At 38.6% G+C, this 13994-nt stretch overlaps 1 protein-coding gene across 2 annotated transcripts in view; it reads right to left on the bottom strand.

Annotated features, from left to right (window-relative positions):
* Positions 1–11221, bottom strand: part of bnc2 (basonuclin 2) — a 183774-nt gene extending 172553 nt beyond the window's left edge. The window contains exon 1 of one of the 2 annotated variants that reach the window (XM_057331242.1): positions 10752–11221. In XM_057331242.1, the coding sequence (XP_057187225.1) occupies positions 10752–10754 (3 nt within the window). In that variant the 5' untranslated portion in view covers positions 10755–11221. The remainder of the gene's footprint in view (positions 1–10751) is intronic. The other variant, XM_057331238.1, reaches the window with a different exon arrangement.
* Between the last annotated feature and the right edge of the window lie 2773 nt (positions 11222–13994).

The raw sequence follows: 13994 nt of genomic DNA, 5'->3' as shown, positions 1-13994 counted from the left end.
TATCTATTGTTAGGTCTTTACAATAGGTGATGTTTAAATACTCTATAAATGTTACCAAAGCGTAGTTGAGTGTCCTAATCTTTAAGCTCCGAGATACCAAATAGAATGGCTCCTTTCATAACCGTCCCCAGACATCAGCCACACAGAATCGGCCACAGGCAATCTGACTAAACCAAGGACAAACACACAGGCAGGAGAGCATTTCTGCAGGCCTCCTTCATCTCTATTTGACATGTGCTGACTCTTTGCTCCATTAGGACTTGAATAAAGCCTTCCATACAGAGATAGAGAGCGCTTCAGATTTGAGCTGTACTGTATGTTCACAGGAAGGGTACACTGACTAATCCATACTCATCCCTGCTTCTGCCCCTGAGACACAACATGCTTTATTAGTCTGCTGCCCCTCACCTGAGGCACAACCAAGAGAGATATTTGACCAAAACCACAAACCCAATAACAGACTATCGATTAGCAGCCAACACTTCACTATAGCACAAAGTTATATATCTATAAAGAAATTAAAAAAGTGCCTCATACCGAGAAACATTTTGAGGGTCTTCACTAGGGCCAGAGCTGTGCGTTTGTTTCTGGTGATGTTGAGATGCTGGAGAAAGAGAGAGTCGGGAGAAAATACCTAATAAAGGAACGCCTCTTTATTGCATTTATCCCAGAGGCTTTCTCGGTAAGACGTTAGATTTGACTGTAGTTTGAAATGCAAGAAATTATTTTGAAACCAAGACCTCCTTATTGAAACATTAAAAATGTTTGCATGCAGTCTTAAATCTTAAGCTAGCTGTTTAATAACACAATGACATTTAAGATCATGTAAACACCTTTCATGTCAATTTCTGTATGTTACCCTGATTTTCTTCTGCACTTAAATGCACTTTTTTCGACATTAGGTTGTACGACTTATCATTTTGACATAAAACTGACGGAAAAGAGATGACTTTAGAAAAACGAAAATTCTGTCATGATTTACTCCCCTGAAGTTGTTCCAAACCTGTATAAATGTCTTTGTTCTATTGAACACAAAGAAAGATAATTGGAAGAATGCTAGCAACAGAGATTCTGGGACATCATTGACTACCATAGTAGGAATAATAATTGTTTGTATATATAAAGCAAAAATTCTGGGGCACCGTTGACTACCATTTAATTTTTTTCTTCTATGGTATTTAATGATGCCGCAAAAAAGTCAGTTGCTAACATTCTTCCAAATATCTTTCTTTGTGTTCAACTGAACAAATAAATGTATACAAGTTTGAAACAACTAGAGAATGAGTAATTCATGAAATTCTGAATTTTTATTTTTGGGTGAACTATCCCTTTAAACAGTTTGGGATGTCTGTGTAGGAACATAAAGGAACATATTTCCCCTAATTCCTAGTTTTTATTCAGATCTTCATCTCTGCAACCACAAGCTTTACAGTGTACTGTTGAAAGATCCAGAATTGTTCTCCTCATATTCCTTTAGAAGGAATGTAATTACGACTGCTTTAATGAGCTGTTAGAGGGTTATATCATCAGTTACTGATGTCTGCTGTGACTCTGCTCTAGTATTAAGGCTATAAAGCTGATGTAAAAGAGAACAGACCCCCATAAAAAAATTGTCGTCACAACAATTTTGCTAGTAAGAAATATGAGAAAGAGAAACTCAAATCCAAGGCATATTTTTCTAAGAATACAGTATATATATACAGTATCTAACAGAAGTGAGTACACCCCTCACATTTTTGTAAATACATTTTTATATCTTTTCATGTGACAACACTGAAGAAATGAAACTTTGCTACAATGTAAAGCAGTGAGTGTACAGTTTGTATAACAATGTAAATTTGCTGTCCTCTCAAAATAACTCAACACACAGCCATTTTATATACAATATATACTGTTATACAAGCTGTACACTCACTACTTTACATTGTAGCAAAGTTTCATTTCTTCTGTGTTGTCACATGAAAAGATATAATAAAATATTTACAAAAATGTGAGGGGTGTACTCACTTCTGTGAGATACTGTATACTTTAAAGCTTGAAATGTACTCTTATTCAACGGTTGAGGTTAGAAGACTACTGCTATATTTTATGAACAGGGTACAGAACAGGGCCTGAATCCATTGTTACCATTGTTTGAGTTTTAGGTATTTTTATGCAACTTAACAGGCTGGATGGTTAAATGCATGTAACATTATGATTTGTGTAAAACAATTAAAGCAGAATGAGATCGATTTAAAGGGGTCATATGGCGCGAATACATGTTTTTCTGTGTCTTTGGTGTGTTTAATTAAAGTGTCGGAACAAAAGATGCGTTCTATCTAAAAGCAAATGCTCACCCAGTCCTGCCTGAAATGCCTCCGTGTAACTGTAACAGTTGTCTTCATCTTGGTTTTGTCTCTGTGTTCATTATTAGTTAATTAGTCCCTCACCTGATTCTATTCTCCCTGATTATGTTCCCTTGTTATTTAAGCCCTGTGTTTTGCCCCATTCCTGTGTCCGGTATTGATTGTGTTCCGTGTGCTTGTGTGGATTCTCTTTGGTTCTTAAAAGTTACCCTTTTTGGATTACATCTCTCATCGTGCGTATTTAGTCACACAGCGTACCGTTACAGAATACCGGACCATAACCGGACCATAGCGTTTTTTTCCCCCTTTTTTGTTTTTGTTGTACCCTTAATATGGATTTACCCGCCGTCCAGCTTCTCTGCCTGGAGCAGGGAGACCATCCGCTGGAAAGTCATGCTCTGGACTTTTTAGATCTGGCGCGCCTCACCGACTTCCCAGATCGCTCGCTCTGTGTTTTTAACCTCACCAGCCTGAGTGAGCGATCGAAGGCACGCCTTCCAGCAGATGGTCCCAAGGAAAACTTTGCCGCTTTTGTGGAGTGGGTGCTGGAGAGAAATGGACTGTTTTTCTTCGTCAATCCTGCGAGCCCACCGCAGATGGAGAGCCCGAGCCTGCTGCAATCGAGGAGCCATCGCTTAAACTAAGGAGCGACAGAGCGGATCATCGCCCCGGAGTTCATCAGCCCTGGGTCTGCTGGCACCTGGAGATGCCTCGGCTCACCCTCTGTACGTCAGCGCCGTTGGGTTGGTTGTGCTTCGGGATCTCCAGCCACCAGCTACCTCAGGGGTAGAGTTTCCCATGTCTTCACCACCAGCCCCCGAGACCCGGACTCCACCTAGGCTCCTTACTGCCTCGACTTCACCATGTCCCGTCAGCCCACCAGCTTCACCAGGCTCCCTCGTCCCTCTGGCTCCACCTTGGTCAGTTGTCGACCATCCGTCGCCTCGGGGCTCCGATCCTCCGGCTACACCTAGTCACTCTGCCCCTTCTGCTCAGTCAGGCTCCTCCTTTCCCCCGGCTTCACCTCCATCCTCGGTCACTCTGGCTCCACAGTGGTCTTCCGGATCCCCGCCTCTGCCTCGGTCGCTGGAGCCGTCTGCTTCGCCTTGGCCCTCTGGACCCTCGGTGTCACCCGGGCTCTCTGTCTGCTCATCTCCACCATGGGCTCCTCCTCCATCAGCTCTGTCAGTCGGCCCCCTGGTGTCATCAGTCCTTCCTCCACCAGGGCTCCGTCCTCCGGAGTCTCCACTGTGGACTACCACCCTGGCTGGTCTCTGGACCACCACCTACCTCCTCCTGCTGTGTTTTGCCCCATTCCTGTGTCCAGTATTGATTGTGTTCCGTGTGCTTGTGTGGATTCTCCCGTGTGCTTGTGTTTTATTAAAAGTTACCCTTTTTGGATTACCTCTCTCGTCGTGCATATTTACTCACGCAGCGTACAGTTACAGTAACCACACCCCCACAAATCTACGTCAGTTCGTGGTATGATTTGACTAAAGGCCAATTTATGGTTCTGCGTAGGACCTACGCAGAGCCGCGTACCCTGTGCGTACCCTACGCCGTAGCCTGACACGCACCTCTCCAAAAATGTAACAACGCGTCAACTCACCGCAAGCGCTGTGATTGGTCGTTTGGCAGCATTGTACTTCCTTCTACGCATTTCTGGCGTCTTCTTCCGGCAAGTTCAGAGTCCACAAAAGAACAACATGGCGAGCATCGACATCGACCAAGTACTGAGCGTCTGATTGAAGAGGTTCGGAAATACACGCATCTGTATGACTTCTCTTCGGCGGACTATAAAGACTGTCAGATTGCGGCGAATTCTTGGAGAGAGATTTCTTCTAACGTCGGTTTGGAAGAGTTTCAGCAAAAGACATGAAGAACTTCACACTTTATAAACACTGTGCATGATCTTTTGCACTTTATTGGCTTTATAGTTTTATTTTTTGTTTTACCTTTTATTGTTACTAGTTTTTTGAAAGTTTTATATTTGTGTTAATATTGCATTGTTTGCACTTTTAATCTATACATAGTTTGCACTTTTACATATTCTGTTCTTTGACTCTTTTGCAAATAAAGAACAAAATTGTGACACTTCCAGATCTTGGTTGCATTTCATTTCATTTTTAAACTAAACAATTAATAGGGTGAGTTGTCCATGACAAAATATGATATTCTATCAGGGTATCATTTCAATACACAGTTTTGACATCTATGTATATACAGTGCTCTGCGTAAATGAGTACACCCCTTTGAAAAGTATACTTTTTTTTCAACAATATCTAAATGAACACACATAAAAATCCAAAATGTGGACAAAACTAAGTTTAATATAACATCTGTTTAACTTCTAACATGAAAGTAAGGTTAATAATATAACAGATTACGCATTTTTCTGTTTCGATCAGCTCCAACTCCATTAAGATGCGATCAGCTTCCATTGTCGTTTGCAAACACTAGCATACACACAAAACATCGGCGAAGAAGAGCAAACCCGTGAAAACACAAAGAGCCAACTAGCGTTTCGGCGGTGTAATTGCAGTACGACGCATACTCTCAACGCAGAACCATAAATGTTCACGACGGCGTCGTCTACGTACATAGGCTACGCCGTAACGCAGAAGTAAAAATCGCGCTTAAGACCGCTCAAATGTATATGCAAGTAAGGTGGGCGTACCTGTCAGTACAATTGCTTTGGAACCTGATGTTACAATTATCTGAATATGACTTTGTAGACTTTTAGTAGTAGAATATTCGAAAAAATACCGCAAATACACAAATTTTTAGATAGAAGGTAAACTATAAATAACCTTCACGAAGAACCTTAACAGAAACTGTAGATTAAACAAGGCATTACATGTAAATGTAATGTAAAATAATGTCAAGTCATTGGTTTTTGAAAGTAAAAGGTTTTAACAGTAAAATGGTATTATAAAGGTTAAGGTATTACAGTAAACAATTGTCATAATTCTTCATGTTTCATGATATTTAATTTAAATCATAGTTTTTTACCTATTATGTACATTACAGTGTTTGTGCCACATTTAATATCATTATTATTTTAGCGTCATATGTGTTACTATGAGGGTGTTTGTGTGTACTGCCCAGCATCCCTGTAAAACTATTGCCATCTGTCAAAAGAAAGGCTTTTTAAGGGACTTAACCACCTGTAAAATGGTGTTAATTGTAAATTATAAGGTACAAAGCAGATTGATGTAGTTATATTATATAATACAATAAATGCATAATAATATGATAATGTCCTAATTTCAGTAAGCACTGGTTTTAGCATTTTTGACCATATAAAACAAGGCACTTCCATGAAACTAAGATGTAGCTCTTCAGGCACCTATTTAGTACAGAATTCCTACATTAACTGTTTGTGTTAGCAGTAAACTTCTCCAGTGGAATTGTCATCTGGCCAGACAACTCTTCTCCCTCCCTGTGTCGCTCTCACACTGAGTCTTGGGCGCTATCAACATGTGGCGCATGTCCTTGACACACTCAGCAAACTCAATCACGCCTCATTCCCCTCACCTCTCCCTCTCTTTTAATATGAGGTTGCCGGGTAAAGAAACAGGAATCTAATAATGGTGACAGTGGGGATGTTTTGTTACTGTTCCCTCAATCTTGGAAAGAGGTGCTGCACAGACATTAATGAAATGAATCAAAGTGACATTAGCTAGAAATCATGAAATATAATAAGTACGCAAAACCTACTTTTATAAATGATACAAAGGACATGATGTGCTGAAACAAGAGTTTAATTAGTGGGACGTATGCTTGCTCATGCAGGTTGGCTTTTATTCCTCAAAAGCCTGTGTGTGTATGTGTGAAGGTTTGCCCATATTTGAAAACAAAGTGTAAACATGTTAAACTTCATTATTAAAACTTATAAATAAGACCAATCATCTTTAACTGTGAATCTGATAATGTCAATAGGATTATATGAGGGTCAAGAGTTAAATACAGGGGTAGGATCAAATATTCGCCAGACAGCAATGAGATGTCCTCACAAATATAGTCAAATAAACCCAGGTTTGTGCGAGAGACTTTGAGCATGTTGTCTGGCTCTGTCCAGTTTACAGATGCTGAAAAGAATTTTGCACATGGTTCTTTGATAAATGTTAAGGTCACGGTAAGGGAAAGAGAGCCAGAAAAGTGACGGCAGAGGGTGGATGGGACGCATGTCTCGTCTTGTGCATGCTGCTGTGACTGCATTAGTGGAATGCTACAGTCACATGAAAGAGCTCTCTGAGAAGCAGCATTTCTGTCTGCTCAAAAGCCACACTGTCCTCCTCTCTGCACACACACCTAAAGGCACACATGTAGACATAAACATGCCTAAAGCCACGCACACTGAAACACAAATCCTAGAATACATTATTTAGTTACATGTTAACTATTCAAGATATATTAGCTCAAAGCAAGAATAAATAATAACGCTTTTTCACAAACATACATGTTACGAAATGTTTTCTTTACTCTGTTAAAAATGGCTTATATAATCAAGGCAGCAAACTAATAGTAATAATCAAACGGGAACTAACCCCAGATTTCAGGAAATGTGCATGTCACAAGGTGAATAAAATAAAATCAGATTTTTTTATGTCAGACGTCTGACATTTTTGGGCTAAATTTCTTTTTATTCTTTACTCTTTTTTTTCATCTTTTATTTGTCTGACACCTTAGTATCCACGTGTACAGATCAATATTTGGAGACCCAGCAAAATGGAATAAAAAGGCCACGAGAACATTAATTAAAAAATCTAAATCCTAATCGAGAAATAAACTCATAAAGTCATACTCTTCTATCATTTCAAACCCTAAATCAGAAGTCACACATTTGAATTAAACCTTTTCAGAGATCTTAGCAGTGGACAAAAGACAATGTGTTCTCTATTCACAATCAAATAGTCCATAAACAGGTCTATCCCTGTCCTTTTTTATTAAGAAACAAATGCATTGCTGAAAATCCCATTGTAATCTCTGTATCCAGCACACTCTGTATGGCACAATATGGTGTAACAGCTTACTATATACTACCTCCATATAAACTATAAAATATAAATCACACACAATCACCGTACACCTCCCCACTGGGTACTTTAGTTACTGCAAGGCTTCTGTTTTGAGCTTGCCTGCAAATCTACAACGTCCCCAGCCCAACTCGGTTCACTCTACCAAATAAAGTGAATTATTGTCTTAGTTCTTTAGAGGAGCAGAGGTTACCCTTAAACTATTATTTCCTTAAGTCATCAATCTAGCCACAGCAGCTGACATACTTAAGCATTTCTGTTTAACAGCATCATATACTGCTATCCAGCAACAAATTAATACCAATAAAACAGCTATACAATAAAGTCTGACATGGCGTAAGAACATAAATAATAAATGTACTTTTATTGTAGAAATTTTCACATTTTTAATTTTAAAAGTGTATGCGTCAAACAATCATGGTACGCATTTACACTATTCTGCTACAAACCACCACAAAACCAATTATCTAAAAATAATTGCAACAGCAGAAACAACATTTATTTCATTTTCCATGCAGTATTATGTTAACTGCATAATTTGTAAATGACTGGGATCTTATTTTGAGACTTAGATAAGAAATAAGCAGCAAAGTCCAATTATTTGAATGCCATAACTGCCATAATCTGTACATGTCTGTGTGTGTTTTCAATTTGTCTATTATATTCTTGGGAAACGTGATTAACATCTTCTGTTGTTTTCGATATGATTCTGATTTGCTTGAAGAAAAATATCAGTGTCACAATTTTCCTTATTTCTCTAACAGTACAAATGCACTTAACAAACTGTCTCTCCACTAAAGTAGGAAGACTGTTTTGTGCTGTGCTCTCTGTTTTGCAGGTGTTATGACCTACCTGTTGTAACAACCCACCCCAGTCATTCCCAACCCATGATGATGGCTACTGATGTGGATATGTTTCTTTTTTTATAGATTACACCAGCCTTTTTATTTACTGATGACGACTAATAATAATAATTTTTAAAAAATTGCAAGCACTTTTTATAAGTACTCAAAAGTTCTGACAGTTTTGCAACTGCCACCAACTCACTCAGGAGAGGAATCAGGAGAGCTGTGAGATCAAATGAGCAGTGTGTGTGCGTGTGTGTGTGTGGAGGCAGAGGGTCAGAGAACACAGGGCTAAGTGGACCTGCTCTTCATTAAGACAATGTCTCCAGGGGATGTCACTAGGTCTACCTGTCCGTGCGCTTATTGAACCGTCTAACCATCATCCACCCTCTTACTCTGCCAGGGCCCCTGGAGAAACACACCAGCACCGCTGACAAGTACAGCCTTAGACTGTGTCTGCAACATGAAAGCACCTCTTCATTTTACCTCCCTCTCTCTTACACACACACCCTCTCATTTCTCTAACACTCCTGCCCTCTCACTTTCCCCTGACTGAACCTCTGGTCTTTTTTTTCTAAGCAGCAAGAAGATGAGAGTGTGAAAGACAAAGAGAAAGACGGAGAGAGAGAAAAAGATAGAGATAGAGAAGGAGGACATAACTGCGTTTGACTCTTGACATGGAGCAGATGAAATGTTAAGTGTCCAGACAAGTCCAGCGAACCGTGCAGATAAAAGTCATCAAATGACACTCTTGGAATGCAAATTGGCATTCTTGACTGCAGCACATGAAAAACTGTGCCCCATCACAGACAGCGGCTGAGATTAGGACAAAATGTGATGTAAAGCACCAAACCTTACAAAAGCTTAAGCAGAGAAGCAAAGGAAGACGTTTTTCAACTGTTAAACGGTACTGTACATTCAGTGATATCTCCACATTGTCTCTGCATTCTCTGCAAATAAAAATCCTTAAAGTTCACCTGCCCTTGTAAATCTCTTTTTCTGTCTGCTGCAGAATTAAACACACATTAAAAGGAATAGAAGTATAATAGAAAATGTGAACAAGTGATGATTTTCTTAATTATTCAGTACTATAAAGTGTTGTAAAATATACATTTAAAAAGTCATTTTTTTACCATTTAAAACCAGACAGCTACAAATCAAGGTTTTTGTAAAAAATGTTGAGGACTCATTCGATAATCAAGAATTTAAACTTATAACACTTGGTTGAAATTATTTTATCTAACAGGTAACTGTTATGTTTACTGAAAAAACTGTAATGCTATTTTAAAAGAACATGGTTGTTCTTTGACCATTATGGACCCTAATTACTGTATTTATCCATGTGTCTCCTATAAAGAAAATATAGAAGTATAGAAATTTCTATAAATATATAAATTTCTATACTTCTTTTTTTTTGTTTATGTTTCTGAAATATTCCTACTTTTCTTTATATGCACCTTAAAGTGTCTTTTGTCAAAGAAAATACATTTTTTTGTGAACAAACATGTTGTCACACTGGAGGGGGTAAGTTGTCACAAAGGAACATTAAACAGTTTAGCAAAACTAAAAAAACATCATGAATCACAATTCATGAAACAAAATACAAAATAAGAAAATATATACAATATGAAATATACAAAATATCTAAACTACCCAAATATCTAAACACATTGTTTACATTTATAAAATTTAATTTACAGGTGATAACTTGCCCAGTAAAATGTGACATGGGTAGTTTGGAAATTTCAGCTTTCCAAAGCTGAAATTTATTTTAAAAAAACACCCATCCTCTGAAAACACCCTACATTTTTGGTTAAAACACTTATATTGTGCAGCTGACCTTAACCTAATGTAAATCAGTGTGGTTCAATTGTGTTCACGATGAAACAGCAAAAACATGATGATAATGGAATTTTAGCTGGGAGGATAGAATTCATAAAAATATTCTAACCTTACAGGGTTTTGTCAGGTTTTTTTTCACTCGAAAAATGCACATTTGACAAATATATATATATTTATATAAAAAGAAGATAAACTGGAAATAACATAGAGGATGTTGAGAGAATTTTCCGTTTTTACAACAGCATTATTAATATACAGTATGCATACGTTTGCTTTATTTCAGTGTCTATATATTATTACCTTTTTGCTAAAGTTACTTTAACAGTGCACACATTAAGGGGGTACTGTACTAGGGTCAGATGATAGCAATCCTCAGGTAAAGCGATATCTTTAACGTAAGTTTGCCAACATGCTCAGAATGTCAGGATTTTTCTAATCCTAACGCATTCGAATAACTTTCATAAGTCATCAACAAACATGAGTATAACGAATAACAGACAAGTAGTTTAGGGAAATGCACATACATCTAAATCAACACTATCAAAGTTCCATGACATGTTTGGCGAATTTAATTTAAGTGATTTAATGATATGTTAAGCGTTATCCAATGCACTAATGATTGCTAATGTTATTATTAACAGTTATCGTAAAGTTGATGTGTTGGTGGGTCATATACTCACCATTTCTTCATATTGTGTGAATGGCAGAATGAAGTTCAGTCAGATTTCGCCCTCATGTGGGGGGACTCTCTCCTCTTTTCTCTCTTCTTCTTTACGCAAATCTCTCTTAACTCACTCAAAACTTAGTGTTTTGCCTTCTCAGATCGTAATCGATAATGATAACAGTCCGTTATCTTTAAGACGATAAAGAAACCGTGATAAAACCGGAGTCAGTTCTATGCTCTCGTCATTCGCATGTACCAAGGCTCTGTAGGCGAAAGAAGCCCGTTGGCTGAAATATAAGCAGTTTCGGTGGATCCAGAAGCCAAGCGCTGGTTCTGCGGCTTCAGATCCGCTCGTTTAAGCTACTCCAGCGGGACTGAAACGGGACTGAAGTGGGTGGGTAGTTTGAAGCACCGGGGTTAATCTCTGGCTGTCCGGGAAGAGAAAACTCACTGTCTTACTCAATCCCGGCTATTTCTTCTGCATAGTCAGCTCTCCCTGACTGCTGCATTACATTGAAAGGAACATGGTAGGCTAATATATTATAGTTTAGTGTAGTGGTTCTGTAGATGAAAGCATATTATCGTCTTGTGAATCTTCTAATATAGCTGTTAATGTATTGTCTTCTAATAAATTTGCTAGTATCTTTTCCTCAAGTATATGGTAGTATAGATGGTAGTATAGGCTACTCTCTTAGTTAGTGCACTTGAGTGTGTAGCTTTAATGTGTATGAAAACCTAAAACTCTAAACAGTACAAAACTACAGTTTTAAAAGGGAAAAAAGGAAAATAATGATTTGTTTTAAAACAGAAAAACTGGAAGCTAGAGTGTAATTCACAGTTTACCTTACCAATTCAGCAGTTGAAGCCAATTTAAGTAACTGAACTGACTTATGCTATGCTACATTTAGGCTAAGCTACTTAATTGTCACTGGACAGACCATCATTTTTTAATGCTGATTAAACCAGTAAGTAAGTTTCTATAGGTTGTTCATGATATGCATTATCATCTTTAAAATTCACCTATTTTTTACCAAGCCAATTTCATTTCCCCTTAAAGGCGCACACATACAAATCTGCTTCAAGTTTCTGTGAATTAGTTTGAGAACGCTTATTTTTTTAGATTTCCGAAACTCGTGTCCCTTGACTGTCTGAACAGAGCCATCATAAATTAATTATGGAGTTGTTTTCCCCCCTCTACAGTACACGCAGCACTTGATTCTCAAGAGTGAAGACTGGGGGAAAGCAAATGACAGGCTTCTCCTTTGGACCAAGAGAATCCTCTAAATCCCAAGGCAGTCATTTTGATCAAGCTGAGTGCCTACAAGCCCCACTCACATGTTTGGTCAAGAGGTAAATAATAGATCAGGGATTAAACTTGTGTAGAATTCGTTCTGGGGTAACAAGCTACACACTCCCTGGATATGCATATTCATCTAATGTGCAAGGCCATGGCAGAGTAAATACCATATGCCCGGTAGTAAGAGAGCTTAAATCACTAATTAAATGAGATATTACTGTACATTTCACCCTGAAATTAAGCAACAGAACAGAAAAAAGACATTTTAAGAGTTTTGAAGATAAGGATACGTTAGTATAGTCACGTGGTTCAGTTCCTCAACATGAGGTGAGAAAAACAAGTAATTCTGTGTTTGATGTCATCTTCTAGCTTGTAGATGTGCCTCTGCTCTCTGCGTTAAATTGTTTTTCAATTGATCTTTTTAAATCATATTATACTACTCTTTTGATGCTAATCTTTTGATTAGAGAGCATGAAATGAGAATAATTTAGTCAATTAAACTTCATCAAGTGGCATGCCGTGCTCTAAGAGTTGACTTCCAAGAGTCATGAATTCAGTATAGCTTGGCTCCTTTATTTGCTTGAGAAAAACATGACATTAAAGCAGCTTCCTCTTTGAGAGCTCCCGAAATCAACTGCAAAGCCACCTGTGGTAGCTGTGTATAAGTATTGGTTTATGTCAGATAGTGAAAGGGCCCCTTACAATTGTCTAATTACTCAAAGGGCAGTTGATGATGAGCTATTGAACCTTCTACAGGTCGAGGTCCTTCGGGATAGCCATAAGCTGTCATAGACTGTGTGTCTGTTCAATAAATGTCACACGTATTTCCTGTTTGCGGGCATAGCGGAAAATGTCAAGCTGATGATGTCTGCTGACTTGAGGGAGAGGATCGCACTGACTTTGCTCTATCGTCACCATTCCATTCACAAATACAGAAGAGATCTTCTCTTGTGTAAACTTTACGCACCTTAGCCGGAATATTGATTCACGGTTAAGTAGAATGTAATATGTATTTATTAGGTAGCATTGATGTCATACTTTCAACTGGAAAAAGCCACCGTCACCTCGTGCGAAGCCGTTTTGAAGCATAAACAACAACAAAGAAGTGAAACGATTCTTCGTGTTTGCCAGGGGCTTACTTTATTTGAGCAGTAGGATCCTCTCAGGGGAAATCTGATACAGCCTGTTGGGGAATCACTTCACTCCTCTTTCCCACAGTTCAACACAGACATATGGGGTAAGCATCGCTCCCTCCACCCCGCTGGCTCCCCCTTTCCCCCCATCGCCTACAGGAAGAGGGCCCTCTTATCAATCCCCTCATTATCCAAACCCACTGCCTGCTAAGGATAGTTAGAAGGTCATCAGATGGAGCCAGAGACTCGGGCACGGGGGACAAATCCTGAACAGTCGAGCCTGTCCCGGGATGTGGAGGATTCTGTGGGAGCTCCGGGTGTATTGCACGCAAACGGATGGGCGCGTGATGATATGTTTGCCGATGGGGAAGTCTAGAGATACTTGCCCTGACATGGATGCAACTTTGTAGGTTGAAAGTCATGGAAGAAAATGAATGTTTCACTCTCACAGCATGTTATAAAAGGTCCGTATGGGCATGAATTTTGCAACTTGCCTTAAACAATAGATTTATATACAAGGAATACTTATAATTAAGTATATACTAAAATATATATACACTAAAGTGTATACAGTATATACAGTATAAATAAGGTGGATAGTATTCATTTTAAGAAGCTCCATTTTGTTTTAATGTTATTCTCCCGAGAGACATACATTTTTAGAAGCATCTCCAGGGATTTACATGTTGTACTCCTCTTTAAAATGACTCTCATTTCCATTCCAAAGTGACAACACCTAGTTCTCAGTCATAGCATGTCTAGTAAGCGGGTGTCATGTACATATTTTGTATATTATAAAGCATGGCAGTTTTTTCCCCCCTCTTTATCA

Source organism: Triplophysa rosa, linkage group LG4, assembly GCF_024868665.1.
Source record: "Triplophysa rosa linkage group LG4, Trosa_1v2, whole genome shotgun sequence".
NCBI lineage: Eukaryota > Metazoa > Chordata > Actinopteri > Cypriniformes > Nemacheilidae > Triplophysa > Triplophysa rosa.
Note: the sequence above shows the minus strand (reverse complement) of the source record. Positions and strands in the feature narration are given on the sequence as shown.